Here is a 20,099-nt window from a genome sequence, read left to right on the forward strand (position 1 = left end):
ATTAAAAGAACCTTGTTAAGTTGAGCTCTTAATTCATATTTCCTAGGTTACAAAATACTTAACTGACGTTTTCTTATTTAATTCTCACAACAGACCCGTGAGGTAGGAGTTATTAACCTCTATTTCAAGTGAAGAAAGTAAGTTTTCCTGGGGGTAAGTGGTAGAGCCAAGACTCAGACACTAGTCTTCCAATTTCAGTCCAATGCCTTTGCTATCACATCACAAGTACCTACTGTAATGATCTTAAAATATCGCTTGCCCTATCAAAGACATTAATTTTGGTGATTTTAAATTGCTAATAGCAAAATATATAAAATATATGATAGGATCAGAGGCTGGTGTGCTTATTACATTTACTTTCTGATGTAAAAATCATTTTGATGGAGGTTAGGTAAACTAATTTTCTTAAATGAAGCCAGCGAATTTGCTGTCATGGTAGAAAAAAGGATACACCCACTCCAGTCTGAGCTTCTCAGGGGGCAGTTCTGCTCTGATGTCATCATAGTTGTCAACATCAGAAGGAATAAACATTGTAATTGGCCGACCTCGCATAAACATTTTAATATAGTCTCCTTCTGTTGAAACACAAGAGAAAAATTAAGTCAGAGATGTCTTTTCTGAATAACCACAGAAAAGTGATTAATGTAATGTGATAAAAATAGCTACTTTAGAGTTCTAGTCTTATTATATATCATTGTTTTTGTGTATAAAAATCTAGACCAAAACATTGTAAGAAAAAACTTTTTTTTTCCTTAAATGAGAGTAACTATTTTCGTAATTAAAATATTTATGTACATAAGTTGACACATTTCAACAAGGCCAGGAAGGCTGAGGTAGAAAAATGCAAAGAAAATAATTTTGTCATGGAAGTTTACCTAACAGCTGAAAAGAAGAAAGAGATTATCAGGGTAGACAACAACCATGTCTATCACACCATTTGATTAACCTACTGATGATTTAATGACTTACAAAAAATATAGTCTCAGAACATTCCAGAAGGAGGGGAGTCAAATACCCTCATAAGTCAGGATGGGGAGAGAGACTCAGAGCTCTGCTATACAAGGCTGTGAGAAGAGCTGGGAGGGAAAAGATGACCAATGTCCCTCACTTTACAATTGGGCCTACAATCAGCCTTGGGTCTAAGCAATTAAATTCAATTATAATACAATAATATTTTAAAGACAATGCTAGGAAACAGTTTCTATTTAACAGGCTAGGTCCTAAAACATCTTTTATTTCATAAACCAATGGCTGTTTATAAGATCTACAATAGCCTAAAACTAAAAATATCAAAAAGACAACTCTAGAATCAAATCAATCTTTATTGTACACCTTTTACAAGTGGGACAATATTTCACTTAACTAAACAAATGAAATTATTACTTATGCCTTAAAAAAAAAAAAAGACACCAAAAAGCCCCAGTATTCCCGCCTACATACAGATAGGTTTAATAAATGTTGTAGTGGGTGCAAACTAGTTACAAAAGAACCTAAAGAGAAGGAGAAAATAAGAAACCGAGTACAAAGCATAGGAAGTGTCTATCACTTGCCAACTTGTCTGGTAATATGAAAACATACTAGACCAGGGGTGGGTAACCTTTTTGTGAGTGCGTGCCAAAACCAGCAAAATCTGACTCAAAATTCTTCTGCGTGCCAACCCTAATTTTTGAGAACATGTTACACCTACTTGATATCTCTTAAGGTGTACGTATGTGAAGAATCTTGAAGAAATAAAATTCATTCGAGCGACAAAAACACAGTATATGATGATGAAAAATACATTTATTTTTTAATGTATACATGTACACTGATAGTCCAACAGAAAACTTTATGACTCCATTTGATATTATCAGTGAGACTTTTGCTGCTGCATCACTGATGACAGAGATTTTACATCAGGCTACTCCTATTACGAGACTTAACAAAGGCCATCACTGAGAACAAAGATTCACAAGCGTATGTGGATGAAAACATGGAGAGTAACGCTGTTGCAAAGTTTTTTAAACAGAAAAAATTTTCTGGAATGGCATTCCAAGTCCTCAATAGTTCGTTTTCGACACTTCTCTCTGGTACTCCTGTCTCTAATCGCTTTTTTTCAATGTTTTCCAAGTCAACTCTAAGGTCAATAAATTTCTGCTTCTAAATTGAGCTACTATGAAATTCAATCAACTGCATTTCAAAATCAGCCATGTCTATCCATGAAAAAACTTGTAAGTTTAGTTCCTCCAGTTTCATGCTGACTGGAAACCTCATGAATTTTGCTGTCTCTTCCAGTTCTCTGAATTTCGCAAATCTTGAGAAGAACTGCTCAATAGTTGTCTTGATGATGTTTAAAAAAGCTTTTGAAGGCTTTGACAGTCTGTTCTGTCATCTTTTGGGAGGTCTTTGATGTGCCTCTTGAAGTTTGGGAAATATCTAAATCTCTCACCATTCACATCCCTCTTAAAGACTTCCAGTTTCTTTTCAAAAGCCTTTATATAATCAAACATAACATCAAGTGTCTTGCCAGTTCCTTGTAATTTAACATTTAAGTCATTCAAATGTTCACAAAAATTGTAAATGGAAGATTATAGAGAGGGTTTCGAGTGCCAGCAAAAGTTACTGGTGTGCCATGTTTGGCATGCGTGCCAGGGGTTGCCCACCCCTGGACTAGACACAGACTGAAAATGTGGTCATCAACCAGAGGTTGATACAACCTTAGGACCTCTAATAATGACCTACACTGCTAAGGAGAAGAGTACATAATACCTCAATACTTTATACAATGCAAACCGAAGAAGGAAAGATACATTACTTTGCTGAATATCTACAAGTATTTCTTCAGAGTTGGACTGAAAAAATTATGCTTGTTATGGGTGAGAAGTTCAAGTTATTTTTATTATTATTACTCACAGTGTGCTCAGCCTCTCAAACCTAAGAACAGGCTAACACCTCCCACGCCACGATTTGAACACCACATGATATATGTCTTTATTACTTCTGAATCTGAGAGTGGGCTCTGCTTCCTGGTGATTTTTAGCAGAGCTGAACTTTGATAACTAAATGATTACCAGCTGCAACTATTTCCCTTCTGCAATCATCCTTATCTGTATTTCCTTGTCCTCCCCCACCCCCCAAGTTTGCTTTCTTATCAATGTGAATTTGTTATGTAATTTGCAATTGTTTTTAAATTCTTAAAGGCAGATATCCTGTCCTTTGGAATTTCTCCCAGAATCTTTGATCACATATATATATCATAAATGCTTTCTGAATAAAAAATAAAGCATTTAATAGATGCTTCTATCACCTCTTAGAGTAGATTGTATGTCCAGCAAAGGGAATAGGTTTAGGATAGTATAAAAGAAAAAAACAAAACAAAAATGCTCACCTTTGCCAACAGAATACCATACTGATTTCTTTACCAACTTCTCATCCTAATTACTGTAATAAGCCAACTTGCAGTTAACTACTTTCTTAAATCTAAACCTCCTTTAATCAGATTTCTATTTGGTGTTTTGTTTACAACTGTGATTATCATAAAAATTACTTGAAAATATCAGATATGGGAGCTTGTTTAAGCATTTTAGATTATTTTTACTGCCTGGAAAAGTCTTTCTTTGAGAAAAGATAGAAAAAAAGTTTATTCCAACAATATAAACACATAAAACTTTTAAACACTGGCTAAACTGCTGAAAACTTCTCTGAACTAAGCAAAATATGGTTGTATTTTAAAAACTCTCTCAGATCACACATTTAAATGCTCAAAAAAAGTTATGTTAAGCACTAAATGGAAAAAATGTTCATTACATCTGCATATACCAAGTTGTATTCAATTTTTCAAAAGAAATTAAAAAAAATAAACTTTAGATTTCAAAACATTTTTTTATGTTAAAAACTATTGTTCAGTCTTATTTATTAACATTCTCTTTGTCTCATAATATAAAGGTAACTAATAACAGTTACATGGACATGAAAGGGGAGAACCTTTCCACCTTGGTGGTGTTTCTGCTGTAGGCAAGGTCACTGTTTTCCTCCTTGAGGTTGGATTCAGTTTACCAAGCGCTCAGCATTCTGCACAGTCAGCCCTCTGCGTCCTGCACATTCTTTTCACTTGTTACAGAAAACCAGGGCTTGCTGGACCACTGCTGTGGTGAAAACGCCCTGAGAACTTCCTGGCAATGGTATCAGTGCTCATTGATAAATCCATCACTTGTGTACATGCCGATTCTCGTTTTTCAAAAAGTCAATTGAAAAAGTGGTTTTAAAAACAGAAAGATGTGTCCTTGACTTTTTTGTTTCCTCTCACAAAAGATTCCCTGGGATTTTCAAGAGGCTAGAATTACGATATTCTTTTTTTTATTCTTTTTTAATAATTTAAGTTCATTATTGTTTAAAGTATTACGTAGTCTCCTTTTCCCCCCATTGACCTCTCCTAGATGTCAAAACATTTATTCTTCTAGCTCTTTCTCAATTCAGTACAGTAGAAAGAGAATCAGAAGCCCACAGGGGGATAATAAAAACCTGTATATGGAATTCTAATGAAAAAGGATTAAGGAGAGGCTTCAACTTCACCTTAAATGCTTTATTTCTAAAAAAACAAACATAACAAAACACAAAAAACAACAAACAAATCCCTACAGTCTGAGTCAAACAAAGCAAAATATAAAGATCTAATAGATCTGGGTGGCCACTATACAGGGGTTAGCTATATATTATTTGCATACATTTTCAGTAAGATTAAAATATTTCACAATCCTTAAAACATTTAAAAAGCATTATTAAAAGAAATACTCAAAATAATATTTTTGGTGAAACAGTTCCTGAGGAGCCAATTATAAGTATAGTTCAGGAATGTGCAACATGATTTATTTTACTTTGCCTTTTCTCCCAATCTTGGTATATGTCACTGATCAACTGTACCTCTTTTCTACTAACCCTAATCACAAGTTTCAAAATTATTTTCAAAGTGCTTCAGGAAAATAGTTAATTGTGACAGTGAGCAACACATCATAAAGTCTAATTGCCATTTCTGGACAAAATGGATTTTTAACTATGTTATCTTAGTTAATTGATATGCTTTAGGAATGAAGATTTTTCTGGTTAATTAGATTTTTAGTTTAGATTTTTTTTAAACTTATGTTTATAGTTGTGAAAATATGATATGGGTGAAAAGTTTTCAACCACAATAAAATAAATATGCGTAAGACTAGGATGTTCTCTTATGACAAGTCATTATTTCCCATGTCCAAAGGGAGCAGTTGGGGCTTTTTTTCAGTTAAAAATAAGGAAAAAAGATCTTAAGAACATATATTATTAAAAGTGGGGGCAGTTTATATATATAAAAAATTAGAGAGCCTTTAAACATATTTTAATCTATAAGATTGTTACCAACATCATCAAGAAATCAGATCTTTGCTTTTACAGGGCTTTAAAAAAAATCTCCAATGGAGAAAACGTGTTCTTTTTTATCTCCTTTTAAAATATAGAGAATACCTGGACAAGCCCAGACCTAGGGATCTAAGTAATGTTTATTTAGCCCATTTTAAGAGGTCCAATATCTAAGTTTTAGAAGTATTTTTTTTAAATGCAATATTTGGTTTCCTGTCCTTCCTGCTATTCAAACTAAAACAGACTTAAAGCGAGCACCCTTTTTCCTTAATTCTGAAATTGCAAAATTGTGGATACCATCTCAGTAACAGCAAGGAAAGATACTACCTGCAGCTCAGTTAAGGGCTTTTTGACTTTTTGTTTGTTTGTTTCTTTCAAACTGTACACCCTCGTAGCAGGTGAGAATATACTCTCTCTCAATAGGTAACAATATAGAGACAGTGTCATGTAGGACTATTAGCCTATATACCAGTGATGGCAAACCTATGACACGCGTGTCAGAAGTGACGTGTGAACTCATTTTTTTGGTTGATTTTTCTTTGTTAAATGGCATTTAAATATATAAAATAAATATCAAAAATACAAGTCTTTGTTTTACTATGGTTGCAAATATCAAAAAGTTTCTACAAGTGACACGGCACCAGAGTTAAGTTAGGGTTTTTCAAAATGCTGACACCCCAAGCTCAAAAGGTTCGCCATCACTGCTCTATACTTTATAGGTAAGTTTTAGTTATTTTTTCAGATACAATGCTCAATTTACACAGGTATGATCAGGTTTTTGGACAGAATGCCTGGAGCCAACAGGTCAGAAAACCATGTAAGGCACTGAACAAAAGCACCTGCATTCAAATTCTTTAAACAGTAGATTAAAACAAGTTAGTGAAGGAATGGGGGTGGGGGGAGATGATTCTCCATTTTCTATTTGCTGCAAGAACGAACTTGCAAAAGTTATTAGAGACCCTTAGTGCTGTCTAGAATAGAGGGAAATGAGGTCCGAAGTCTCAGTTACAAGAAAAAATTATCAGATGAACAATGTTTCATGTTTTTAAATAATTTCTTTTGGCAAATTGAATTTTGAGCTTCTCTTCAACTTACACTCATAATTTTAATCATTATAGGATTCTGATTCTTTAAACTTCAGTGGTACAAGTCGCTTTACCACTAACTAGGTCTCATGCTTACGTTCTTTCCTCTATACCACTTTGCTGCCCTTTCCTAAATGAGGTCTTAATGAAGCTTCTGTTCCTTAGAATCAATCAGAATTTTATAAATGTAATGAGTAACAAGTACAAAACTGTATGCACACTACAACCAATGATCTCCTTGCTGATTCTTAACAGCAAGAAAGATCTTGTCTTAGGGCTCATGTACTTCCAGATTTCTCTGCTCATGAAATTCTTTTCTCCAGATAAACACATATTTTATACTAAGTATTTATTATCTGCTTCTTATATGCAGAATATAAGTTTCACAAAGTTCAGACATTATAGCTGATGAATCCTGGAGTGCCTAGGATAGGTCTTGATAAAATAAGCACTTGTTAAGTAAGTATTTGTTAAATGAATGTTTAAAACGTGTATCTGATTTCACTTAGCATGATACCTGTGAAATAAGTCAGTCAGAGAAAGACAAGTATCACATGATTGCACTCATATGTGGAATCTAAGTAACAAAATAAATGGATAAATGGAGTGGATCCAGAGACATGGAAGCATACTAGAACAGAGTGTGGAATCTCAGAGGGAAGGTGGGGAAGGATGGTTGGGTGGGAGGTAATCAACCAAAAACCTCGTATGCATATATACATAACCCATGGACACAGACAATAGGGTGCTGAAGGCCTGGGGTGCGAAGGGCAGAGGCGGGCTGGGGAAGGTCAATGGGGGAAAAGGGAGAACATATGTAATACTTTCAACAATAAAAAATTATTTTAGCCCTAACTGGTTGGCTCAGTGGATAGAGTGTCGGCCTGAGGACTGAAGGGTCCCAGGTTCGATTCCGGTCAAGGGCATGTACCTTGGTTGCGGGCACATCTCCAGTAGGGGATGTGCAGGAGGCAGCTGATCGATGTTTCTCTCTCATTGATGTTTCTAACTCTCTATCCCTCTCCCTTCCTCTCTGTAAAAAGTTAATTAAATATATTAAAAAAGTGTATCTAATAAAAAATAAAGAAATACATCAGAACTGGACTAGCTTTTAAAATTATAAGATTACTTAAGAGTTTTCTTTTTTCAATTTTATAAATGATTTTATATTTTTAGATTATTTGAACTGTGTGGCTACAACAAATTACCGAAGGCATTTAGACAGTTATGTATTTCAAAATGACTTGTACTTTTCATCTGAAGCCATTTTTAGACAGGTAGCTTAGTAGCTAATAAATTGTCAATTACGTCTCAATTTTCTAAACTATAATAACTATTTTTCCCGCTAAATACACCTGTAACTAGGATGTTACTGCATGATTTGACAATTAAGCAAGAATGAATCTAATCTTAGAGCAATGAAACCCACTATAAGAGGAAGAGTGTGACTTGGTGGTTGATGAGTTTCCTTTTCCTCAATTAAGCAGATTTCTCTCCAATAGGAATCTGAGTCATTCAGGTTCTTAATATGATCAGACAATTATTTGCTAAGACACTATACAGAAAAAGTGACGAAAGATTATCCAAGCCTGAAAAAAAACCCACAGTAATACGCAATAACTTGAGGGCATTCATGTGAAACTTATTTTCCATATCTAAAAAATATGGATATCATTATAAGGATATATGGATAACCATTATAAGGATGAGCTTATAGGCTGTATTCATTTTGCTTATTACAAAATTTGTCAGATTATCTATTTCCCCCAATAAATAATTTTATAAAAGTTAGCTCAAAAAGCTTTCTAATTAATAACTTACTAAATGAGTAGTATTGTACTAGAAACCTAACTGCTACATCTAACAATAAACAGTCCTACAGGAAAATTTCTTCAGTTTAACTTGATGTGCTAAGTCTTTATTTCTTTTGCGATGGTAGCAGAATGTGCCAGAAATAGAAAGAAGAGTAATGAAAGTGTTTAGGCTTCTGGGATTTGAGTGTAGATAAAGATCTAAGTCAGTAAGAGCCTCTTTTCAGTGGTCTAACCTGTCCTTCCACCCACACCTAGCTTCAGAGATTGCCCTGTATACATCCAATTCCACCTTCAAGTGCTTTCACGCACGGAATCCTTCCTTCTGCCTGAGTGCTGATCAGAACATGCAGCTTACATACAGCTCTTCTCCTACTACTCTGCTGTGGCTGAAGGACGCAGGCCTTTGAAGTAAAATTTTCCCTGCTACCACTCACCTAAATGTATCAAATGTAAATAGGCTTCTTCCCAAATCAAAACAGATGGCTTGGAGCAAGTCACACTTGTCATTGTCAAAAAGAGCTAAAGAAATCAATAAATCATATTTTAAAGAGTGTCTAAAAATAACACATGTTTTGGATTAATACCTAAGGTGTAAGTAAATGTGCTGTGAAATACACTATCCAAAATGAATACCAAACTTTAAAAATATATCTACAATTTTATCAAATGAAGGTTATCTATTTAATGGTCATCTTTTCATCTTACAACACATTTCAGTACAAGGATGTAACAACTAAAACTTACTTGATTCGATGTGCCAGGTACTATGTTTAAACATTTTATTATCTTTATTTTTATAATAATCATTTAGAATTTATTATTGTCTCATGAGAAAACAAATAACTCAAGAAAATGGCTTACTAGATAGAGCATTGGCCTGTGGACTAAAGGGTCCTGGGTTCAATTTCGGTCAAGGGCATGTACCTTGGTTGCAGGCTCCATCCCTGGCCTCAGCTGGGGTGCGGGCAAGAGGCAACCAATCTATGTGTCTCTCTGCCTCTCCACCTTCCTTTCACTTTCTCTAAAAATCAATGGGGAAAAATATCCTCAGGTGAGGATAAACACCCCTCCCCACACAAAAAAGAAGTAGTAATCTTAAGTCACAAAGCTAAATAATGGTGAATCCATTCTCTGGACTCCAAAATACATGTGTTTAAACATTTACAGTCAAGCATGTCAAACTCGTGTTTATTTAAATGAGGCATGAGGCCCGCTGGCTGCGAGTATGACATGCTTGGTACACTATGTGGCTTGCTACACAGCAGATTAAGTCTTACAGACAATTTAAGTGTATCTGTTCAAAACCAAACTCTCATTCTTTTCTATACATCTACTCTTCCTCAAATGTCACTTTAGTAGATGCCTCTGATCTAGTTGCTCAAGCTAGCCTTCACAGATTCCCCTCTGTTCCTTATCTCTTCTACCCCACCTATTAAACTATCTAGAATCCATCTACTTCTTTCTAAAGATTCTTACAGATTCTGTCTCAATCTCAGTCAGGCCTGTACTGCCTAACAAGCTGAAATACAAGACTTCTCCCTAAAGATACACTCTAGTGTTAAGAGTACACTGCAGATAGAATATAACTCATTAAAGTGCAAAGGAATTGACTCAAATTCCAAAAAAATAAAAATCTAAATGCAAGCAACAATTGATATTCAATTCCAACATCTGGGACAATCTTTTTGAGGTAAAGAATTCTTATAACAGAATTTATTTTTCTATTATCTTTTCCAGCTTTCCATTCCATCAATCTTTCTAGACACAGGCATTAAAACCCTGTTTAGTGATGCTTTTATAGCAAAAATCTTCCCTTTTAAATACATTTATTTACTTACATAACTGAAGAGTATTGAAAACTGTCACCAATTCAAACCATTCACTTATTACAATACTAATCTTAAGTTCCTTTTTCCTTCCAAAGAACATACTTCAACATGAGAAAAAGGCAGCTAGCCCTTTCTCATTTATCCTACAGGATTTTACAAAATTTAAGCTCTTTAGCAAAACATGTAATAATAACAGCACCTTTATAGTTATGGTGTCTTCTATTTTTAAAGTACTTTCATATATAGAGGGGAATAAGCAAAAGTAGGTTTACAGTTGTGAGTACACAAAATAGTTTATAAAACTACTGTAATAATCATAATCTGCATATCTAGTTCCATATGAACTGTAAACCTACTTTTGTTCACCCCTGTATATTATTTCATCCTTCAGCAGCCATGTGATGTAAACTTTATAGTTATTATTCTCAGATTAGAAAACTCTAAGAGACATTGTCATTTTGCCTAGGTCACAAGGCTAGAAGAACCAGGACTAAACACCCAACACAGAGATTTTCCATTCACAGCTCTTTCCACTACATATCACTACTTCTATTTTTTTAAAAAAATAGATAAACAGAAATAAAAACTGTCTTTGTAAATAAAAATCTTATTATTTCCTTCAACTATTTCAATCATTGCTTAGTCTATACTTAAATTATAAAAGAGGGAGAAAGTAAGCCCTAACTAAAGGTGAGGAATGCCAGCTAAAATCAACTTCATTTAAAATCTCTAAGAAAAAGAAATAATCCAAAGAAGATTACAAATAAATATTTCTCCTGTTATTGAAACTAGAGAAGGTAAAAATTCATAGAAATCAAGTTAAATCTCAGCAAAAATGTTAACCATAATGTATCTGGTTAATGTAAGTCAGAAAATAAAAATAACTACAACACACAGAAACGAACTGTAAAAAGCATGCACAAAAAGGACATGCTTTCATTTAGAGAGCATGCTTCAATTAAATCTGCAGGCAATCTAAGGGGGATGTAAAACTGATGTATAAAACATACCTACTTTGCAATTAAATTAAATACACATTTACAAAAGTCTCTCATTTTTCGGTCAGAACAAGTCAACAGCAGCAAGTAGCCAGAAATTATAATTAATATAAAAACATTTAAGAAAAAATGGATTTTCTAGATTCATATTTTCAGTCTGAGTTTCAAAAAATAAGTGAGCCCTGGCCGCTTTGGCTCAGTGGATAGAGCGTCGGCCTGCAGACTGGAGGATCCTGGGTTTGATTCTGGTCAAGGGTACATGCCTGGGTTGCGGACTTGATCCCCAGTAGGGGGCATGTGGGAGGCAGCCAATCAATGATTCTCTGTCATCATTGATATTTCTCTCTTTTCCTCTCCCTTCCTCTATGAAAGCAATAAAAACATAAAAAAAAAATAAGTGATTATTTGCAATTAAGTTGGCGAGACAGGAAATTGAGTTAAAATTTATCAATCTTTTAAATGGCTTTTCTAAGTATAACTTAGGTTTTTAAAGAGAGAAATTCCCTTTAGCATTTTATACCTCTTTGTAATGATGTATTTATTTCTACTGTTGACCTTGAATCTTCAGAGCTCACAGAAACAAGATAGATTTTTAGAAAATTAGTTGAATTCATTAGTTCAAATTAGTTCAAATATAGTAATTTGAGGAAAGTCAGGTAGTATAAATAAATGAAAAGCCAAATTAAGAGATATAGGAAGAAATTAACTTAGAAGGTGACCAACTGCATAACTTATTCTTACCTTGGCTGTTTTTTTCACGGGTTGACATTTTTGCTGGTTGAGACAAAAATGATATCTTATAATAATTGGGCATTTTCTTAAATGACTATAATAATGCACTTCTCTTTAATTACTATGAGCTAATAAAGTACACTGCATGAAAATAGTCAGTATACTGATCAATTAGCAAAAATTTAACTGATATAGAAAAGCAAAGATTTTAAAAAATAATTTTTACCTTGGTTGATGATGACGTCTTTATGCCTACAAAAGAAATTCAAAGGCATTTATTTTATAATTTTATTTGGCTCACCATTATTACGAACCACCTGAAAAAACTGTAAAAGCTTCAATGCCTAGGCCAATGATGGCGAACCTTTTGAGCTTGGGGTGTCAGCATTTTGAAAAACCCTAACTTAACTCTGGTGCCGTGTCACATATAGAAATTTTTTGATATCTGCAACCATAGTAAAACAAAGACTTGTATTTTTGATACTTATTTTATATATTTAAATGCCATTTAACAAAGAAAAATCAACCAAAAAAATGAGTTCGCGTGTCAAAGGGTCGCCATCACTGGCCTAGGCCATACCCCAAGTAAATCTCTAGAAATGAAATTCAGGCATCTATATTTTAAAAAGCTTCTCACTGGTTTCAACTACTAACCTATTATTTTATAAAATAATGAATATTTCATAAGATCAACTAAAGAGTGAAAGCATAGAAACAATTTATAAAAAAACACTCAAATCTTATGGGATCACTGAGGTTTACTATTTGAGTTGAGGTGCATTAATAGGAAAACATAGTCTTTTTAAGAACATTTAAAAGAAAAAGATATACTTAGGGAAAAAAAAGATAAATTATAATATAGGTTTTTATTTTATTTTTAATTGAATTTATTGGGGTGACATTGGTTAATAAAATTATATAGGTTGCAGGTGTACAATTCTATAATACATCATCTGTATATTGTCTTGTGTATTCAACACCCCAAGTCAAGTCTCCTTCTATCACCAGTTATCCTCCTTATACCCTCTTCTACCTCCTCCTACTCCGGTGATGGCGAACCTTTTGAGCTCAGTGTGTCAGCATTTTGAAAAACCCTAACTTAACTCTGGTGCCGTGTCACATATAGAAATTTTTTGATATTTGCAACCATAGTAAAACAAAGGCTTATATTTTTTATGTTTATTTTATATATTAAAATGCCATTTAACAAGAAAAATCAACCAAAAAAATGAGTTCGCGTGTCACCTCTGACACACGTGTCATAGGTTCGCCATCACTGTCCTACTCACTCCTCTTTCCTTCTGGTAATCACCATGCTGATATCTGTGTCTATGTTACAGGTTTAAAAAAAAAAAAAAAATTCAAACCAGGCACTTAATTGTACATGCAAACATGACAGTCACATATTTACTAATTTTCAGATATAACTGAGAAAGTATAATACTTACTTGTCTGTATTTTTTATAACTTTTGATATTAATTTTGATGTTGAAACTGCCTTCAATAATTTATTACGACTATCATCTGAATTTTCCCAGGAATTATGTGACTTCTCAGCTGTTGATGGTCGTTTTATGCTGGAAGAAACATATTAATTTCTTAGAGAAAAATTCTATAAATAGCAATGATATATAATTGACAGTTTATATAGAATATAAAAGCAGTAATTAACATTTCCTTAAAACTAATTCAGAAAAGAAAAGGAAGCATTAGTTGAAAGGTTCTGCCTGGATGAGTAAAGGAGTTAAGCAAGGCAATTACCAAATCTATTTTATAGTTTTCACTATTATTCAGAAGACTCATTAGAATAAGTTTTACTTGATTTTTTAAAATCTGTACTTTTTTTGTTAATAGGAAAAATCTATTTGCTTAAATCTCCAAGTAGCACTATTTCTCATAATTGGTGGAACTGTATGAATTTGTGAAAAACCCTGTAATGTTTCCTAAGTTGTTATAAAGCTGCTATTTCATTTTTTATGTCATTATATATGGTACACATGGTACTTTCTAAATAAATTGTGGGACTAAAAGTAAAACTTTTGTTTATATCTTTTAGAGACAATTTTACCCATGACTAGAAATAAACACAATTTAACCTAAGAATGTTGTATTATCAACACTGATTCATTTATTTATAACTGAAAATTTCCTGACTTCTATATAAATTTTTGGCTGCATTGCTAAGCATCCTATAACTCATCCAAGTCTTCAAGACTTCTCACAATAGTATACCAAAGAGCAATTTAGAATGGCAAGCACATTTCCAAGAGACCTTAATAAGCTGGAAAGAAGGCCTGGGACAAAGAAGACATCAGATCAAATCAGAACCTTTAAGAGATTGATTATAAAAATAAGTTACCTTTAACCACATACACTTCAAAAGTGTGTAACATTAATAAGCTGTATCTAAGAAAAGCTCCACATGAGACCAGGCAGAAAAATTTGCATGAGACACACAGACCAAGCATTTTTAAAAATGTTAAACATGCATCAATAAAGTGAAGGATTTTTTGTTTTCCCAAATTTCCCATTAGTGATTTAAGGCAAAATATTAAACTGATCAAGTAAAAATATATTATAAATCTTTTAGAAATGGTTATTTATTTTACTAGAATCCTAGCCAGTTCTGAGAATGGTTTAATATTTTCCTAAGATTTCCAAGTGGAAGTATGCTGATAAAAAGAGGAGTGGGTAAAAGTGGGTTTATAGTTGTTGAGTATGCAAAACAGAGTTTACTTTAGTATTATTATTAATTATTGTATTATTTTCCACAAGAACACCTGTAAATCTACTTTTTCCCACCCCGTATAACTATACCTAATCATATAGCTAAAATCAGCATTTCTAAAGCAGGCATTATTTCATTAAGTTGGTCTAAATATTTGCTTATAAGGTAGCTGTAGCACTGAACTCCCAGCATGCAGGTTTAGATCCCCAATTTAGGCTTACACACATTGTTAGAATGTCTCTCCTTTCTCCCCCTCTCACAACTTTAAAATATTAATTATTACAGACACAGAGAGAAGCCCTCAAGCAAGCCTTTAGCATAGAAAAGACCAAGTGAAATGGATTCATTTCTCTACTCAAGCAAGAACTTATTCTCCTAAAACTGAGAGGCAGTAACAATAAAGAGCCATTTGTTGAGAGGGGCCCTTGAAAGCTAAAGGTTGTAATGATGCCAAAATATGAAGAGGATAATTACAAATGGCAATTTTCTATCCATGGCTATAAATTTATGCATAGTTATATAAATTTAAAATATTCTATAATTTTATTAGAAAATTAATGTCTTGGTTTTAGAGTAGGTTATTTCTGCTTTCCGTTCATCAAACTGTTCATAGCTTAGTTCCTCCCCACCCCCCCGTTTTAAATGAGAAATTTTTATCTTAAATTCTTCATTTTCCAATGTCTAAAGTATAGATTATAGCAATAAAGGAAAAACAAAAGCCACTAGGCTTTCTCTTGGAATCCATGGATAGCCAACTTTTTCCTATGTCATAGAATTTAGGTATCATTACAACCATTCCCTAGCTCTGAACTCAGGGACAGTTAAAACCTTTTGGTGGGAGTAGAATTCTTGCTTTCTTGAGTTTGTCTGTGTATTTGGAGAGGCTGTGAAGAGGGCTGGGGAGAAGGTGATGCTCGAATTTGTGGACTTTGATCATTAGAATGAGATTCCTCTTTTTTTTCTCTCTGTCCTTGTGGTTTTTCTTTCTTTTTTTCTGTACCACTGTAAAATAAAGTATAACATGGAACAACACAAATTTAAACAAAAAAAAATTTAAATGACGGGAAAAGTGATTATTATATAATTCAATCCTAAAACACATATGAATACAATTTACACTGCTTTCATTGGAATGAAGATGTTTCTTTGAAAATTCTGGAAGCTACTATTAAAATCTTCAGTGAAAAATTTAAGAATAATAAGGTAATATATCTATTGCCCCTTTAGACCCAAAACCATCTTGGCAGGTTTGGAAGGACAACAGAAGATCTCATTTCAGCTTACCCAAATGAGAGCATTAGTGACACTTTCCATTACTTTTGTAACACATACTGACACCCAAAGCATGCTGACCATGTTTAGAAGATTATTCTCTAATTCCCATTTCTTCTGTATACTTCTGCTCCTGCCAGTTGAGTTTTAAATTTACCAAGAGTTCACTGTGCTTCCCACCTGAATCTGTTTACACCAGCTGTACTTATTTTAATTGTAATTAAATACAAAGAAAACTGACAAAATATACAAAGAAAAGAGAATTGTAATCTTTATGAACACTAAGTTAAATGCCCCAGAAAGACTCCATATAAATGAGTTACTAAAAAAATTATTGTTACATTTTATGTAGGTGAGACAACTATAAAAGTTTAAGGGGGGAAAATCATAGAGAAAGATACGGGTTCTAATTCATATTGTTTTGCAAGAGTTTTAAAATTTCTCACTCTGTTTTAAAAACTACAACTAAAAATTATAAAAAATAATTTATGGGTATATTTTATGCAAGATCATCAATAAGGCATCTAATCAGAGATGCATACTTAGAAAGGGATGAGAGGCTCATTTAATTGACAAATGAATATATGTGAATACTAGAGGCCCGGTGCATGAAAATTCATGCACTTGGTGGGGGAGAGGGGTCCCTCAGCCCAGCGTGCGACCCCTCGGGGAATGTCCACCTGCCAGCTTAGGCCCGCTCCCTGGGGATCAGGCCTAGGCTGGCAGTCAGACATCCCTCTGGCAGCCCGGGAGCCCTCGGGGGATGTCCCACTGACAGCTTAGGCACTCCTCATAGGGAGTGGGCCTAAGCCACAGTTGACAACCTTAGCGCTGCTGAGATGGCCAGAGAGGCTCCCGTCACCACAGCTGTGCTTGCAGCCCTTAGCCTGGCTTGTGGTTGAGTGGAGCTCCCCCTGTGGGAGCGCACTGATCACCAGGGGGCAGCTCCTATGTTGAGCATCTGCCCCTGGTGGTCAGTGCGCGTCACAGTGACTGGCCAGTCTTTCCTGGTCGTTCTGCCATCAGGGTCAATTTGCATATTACCCATTTATTATATAAGATATTTTGTGTTAAATAAAACATTTTTGGCCCTAGCTGGTTTGGCTTAGTGGTTGGAGTGTTGTTTCATGGACTGAAGAGTGCTGGGTTTGGTTCCTGTCAAGGGCATGTACCTCAGTTGCAGGCTCTATTCCCACCCAGGTTGGGGTGCTTGCAGGAGGCAACCAATTGATATGTCTCACAAGGATGTTCTCTCCCTATCTCTCCCCTTCCCTTCCACTCTCTAAAAATAAAATAATCAATGAAGAAAATATTCTCAGGGGAGGATTAACCAAAACAAACATTTATGTATAAATTCTTGTGATTCAACACTTTGACTTTTATTTTTATTGTTGACAGTATTCACACCTTGACTCTTGATTAATGACGCACCTGCCATGCCTAACCACATGATGTAAGAATCCTTACACTGCATAAACTACAAAGCAGATAGAATCAAGACTTGAATTCCAGAGTTGAAAAGGTAGAAAACTATCAACTGTTTAAACTTAATCAAAGACATTTTGTAATTAGACTATATGGTGTATAAATCTACAAGGGAGTAGGTTTATAAACATTTTAAACAAATATGCATACTATATACAATTTATCGCATTATAATAGTTTAAAATGTTAACATATAATTTTGACAGTGACATTTCTTAATCTGATTAATTCTGATACCTTCAGACTGTTCCTTAACTCTCTACTTCATGTTCAGTTTTTTGTGTGTGTTTTTTTAAAGTATGTGCTGACATATAATTTTACCTCAAAAATATCAGATTAACTTTGAAATTTATATCTGAGTTAGAAATTGCTTTTTTCCTTGTTCTTCAAACTATCCTGAATGGACAAGCCACTACTCTTATGTGGGGTCCAGCACAACCTAAGAGATTTTCCTTTTGATTTATTAAAAGCAAAATACTACCAAGCCCCTGAATCATAAAGTAACAAACTCAGTTGGTCTTAGACTGCTGAGTCATTATCATGCATAATATTGATCATTGCACAGAACTATAGCTTGGTAAAAATCTAAACTATTACTGGATACAAGGAAGTTAATTAAAAACTGTATGAAAAATTTCCACTCTGCATTTGTCTTCTTATAATTTGTCATTTTCTTTCCTGAGAGTAGAGCACAGGTAATAAATTTTTGCATACCTTGGAGAAGAAAGTCTAGATTCTGTAATGACAATGACTTCAAAGACTGAATTCTAGAAGGGGCTTTTAAAAGGCCTAAAGATCTTGTTATTTCTTCACCATTCCTGGTTAACATTCAGTCACTAGCATTAGTTTATCGAGGCAACCATTTTCTATCAGTACATTTTAAAATATTATTCTATTACTTAAGGTCCTCAATTATTCTTTGAAGAAAACAGCTCTAAGACTATGTAGTTGATCTCTTGTGGTCTCTCCAAACTCCATATGGAATAATTTGTTAGGAATTACACAAAAGCAATTTTGTTGAAACAAAAGATTAAATTAATTGATGAAAAGTAGAGAATATAAATCTGTAATCCACTGAAACTTTTATATTGCAGTATTTCCACTGTCTTCCATCCCTGACACACATACATAATACACATACCATACAGTACTATATTTTAAACTAAGCCTTAATTTTGTAGTCATGGTTAAAGAATAAAAGTTATAATAGTGTTTAACATCCCACTAATGTAGATATTTATCAAAGACTCTATTTCTCCTTTAAAAAGCTGCATTAGAAGATGACAAATACTGTATATCACTTTTATGTGGAACCTAAAAAAAAACAAAATAAAGACTCAGATACAGAGAACAAACTGATGGTTGCTAGAAGGAAGGGAAGGGAAGGGTTAAGTGAAAAAAGTGAAGGTGAATAAGAGGTACAAACTTACAGTTCTAAAATAAGTCACAGGAATGTAATGTACAGCAAAGGAAATATAGCCATTAATATCTTAATAACTTTGTATGGTCACAGATATTTACTAGATTTATTGTGGTGATCACATCATAGGGTACATAAAAATGCTGAATCACTATGTTGTACACCTGAAATTGTATGCCCACTACTTTATAAACTAGAGGCCTGATGCATGAAATTCGTGCAAAGGGCTCGGCCACTGCCTGCCACCTGCCTGCCTCTGCCCACACCACCGCGGCTTCGTCCAGAAGGATGTCCAGTCTAATTAGCATATTACGCTTTTATTATTATAGATAGGCAAGCATGTTATAGCAAATGTATCACTTTCTATGGAAAATTCACTTGTGTAATTACATTAAACATAGTGACACTTAACTTATCAACAAATGCTTGTTAAAAAGAAACCAAAAAAACTCCCCAGAAAATGCAAATGTTTTTTTAAATCTACAACCAAAACTGCCTCACACAACTCAATAGGTATGATGATTATAAACTGAGTGAGTACAGGCTGAGATATCTCTATGTTCAAAGGACATACTTCAATTCCATAAGCTCTACTTCACATTTGTTTCAGAAGTGGACTGTTATCACATTCGACCATTTTACAATGTTTCTCTCTCTCTCTCTCTCTCTCTCTCTCTCTCTCTCTCTCTCTCTCTCTCTCACACACACACACACACACACACACACACACACACACCCCTTACAAATGGATACCTTTTAGCAGCAGATGAAAAAGTGTCTTTTCTGGCAACTGAGACAGAGCTGGTATGACTCGGTTTTCTGTTTGTGCCACTCCCATTGGTTATACAGGACATGGAAATAGCTTCTCGAATGCCTGTTTGACCTAAAGGTGATTAAGAAAAAAATTTTCACTAAATTTAAAAATATTTCTCAAAGATTGGAGTTTAAAAAAGTAAAACATTAGTGTTTGGAACTAGTAAGCACATTTTTCTCCCTGGTATACAGCATACAACAGTCTTGTCTCAAGAGTTAATCTCATCAGAATAAATTTATAGGGAAGTCATGCTAAATTGCTAAATTGCAGCTAGATCATTCGTTACCTAAATGGTTTGCTTGTCACACATAGCAGCTTTGAAGTACATGATTTTAGGTTGTGCTTCAAATTAAACCACAAATTCCCCACATGTCACTAATTTTCAGAAATAGCTCAGGTTCTGTTGAAATTTAATTAGAAATACTAAATGTTAAATCTTAGCATGTTATTTCATATTAATAAATTATAAGTATACAAAGTAACCTCTGCTTTTTAAATTTACACAGTAGAAGGACTGGAATAAATATGTGATGCCTACGCTGGTGTGGTCAGAAG

The 20,099-nt window shown here is 34.1% G+C and overlaps 1 protein-coding gene across 3 annotated transcripts in view; it reads right to left on the reverse strand.

Moving 5' to 3' along the window:
• The window catches only part of EML4 (EMAP like 4), a 160,054-nt gene that overhangs the window by 52,773 nt on the left and 87,182 nt on the right, over nucleotides 1-20,099 (reverse strand). The window contains exons 3-8 of one of the 3 annotated variants that reach the window (XM_081100909.1): nucleotides 19,484-19,613; nucleotides 15,382-15,555; nucleotides 13,274-13,402; nucleotides 12,052-12,077; nucleotides 11,835-11,867; nucleotides 452-575 (exon numbers count right to left, since the gene is read on the reverse strand). In XM_081100909.1, the coding sequence (XP_080957035.1) occupies nucleotides 452-575; nucleotides 11,835-11,867; nucleotides 12,052-12,077; nucleotides 13,274-13,402; nucleotides 15,382-15,555; nucleotides 19,484-19,613 (616 nt within the window). The remainder of the gene's footprint in view (nucleotides 1-451; nucleotides 576-11,834; nucleotides 11,868-12,051; nucleotides 12,078-13,273; nucleotides 13,403-15,381; nucleotides 15,556-19,483; nucleotides 19,614-20,099) is intronic. The other 2 variants (XM_081100907.1, XM_081100908.1) reach the window with 2 other exon arrangements.

Source organism: Myotis nattereri (assembly GCF_964212035.1).
Source record: "Myotis nattereri genome assembly, chromosome: 10".
Taxonomy (NCBI): domain Eukaryota; kingdom Metazoa; phylum Chordata; class Mammalia; order Chiroptera; family Vespertilionidae; genus Myotis; species Myotis nattereri.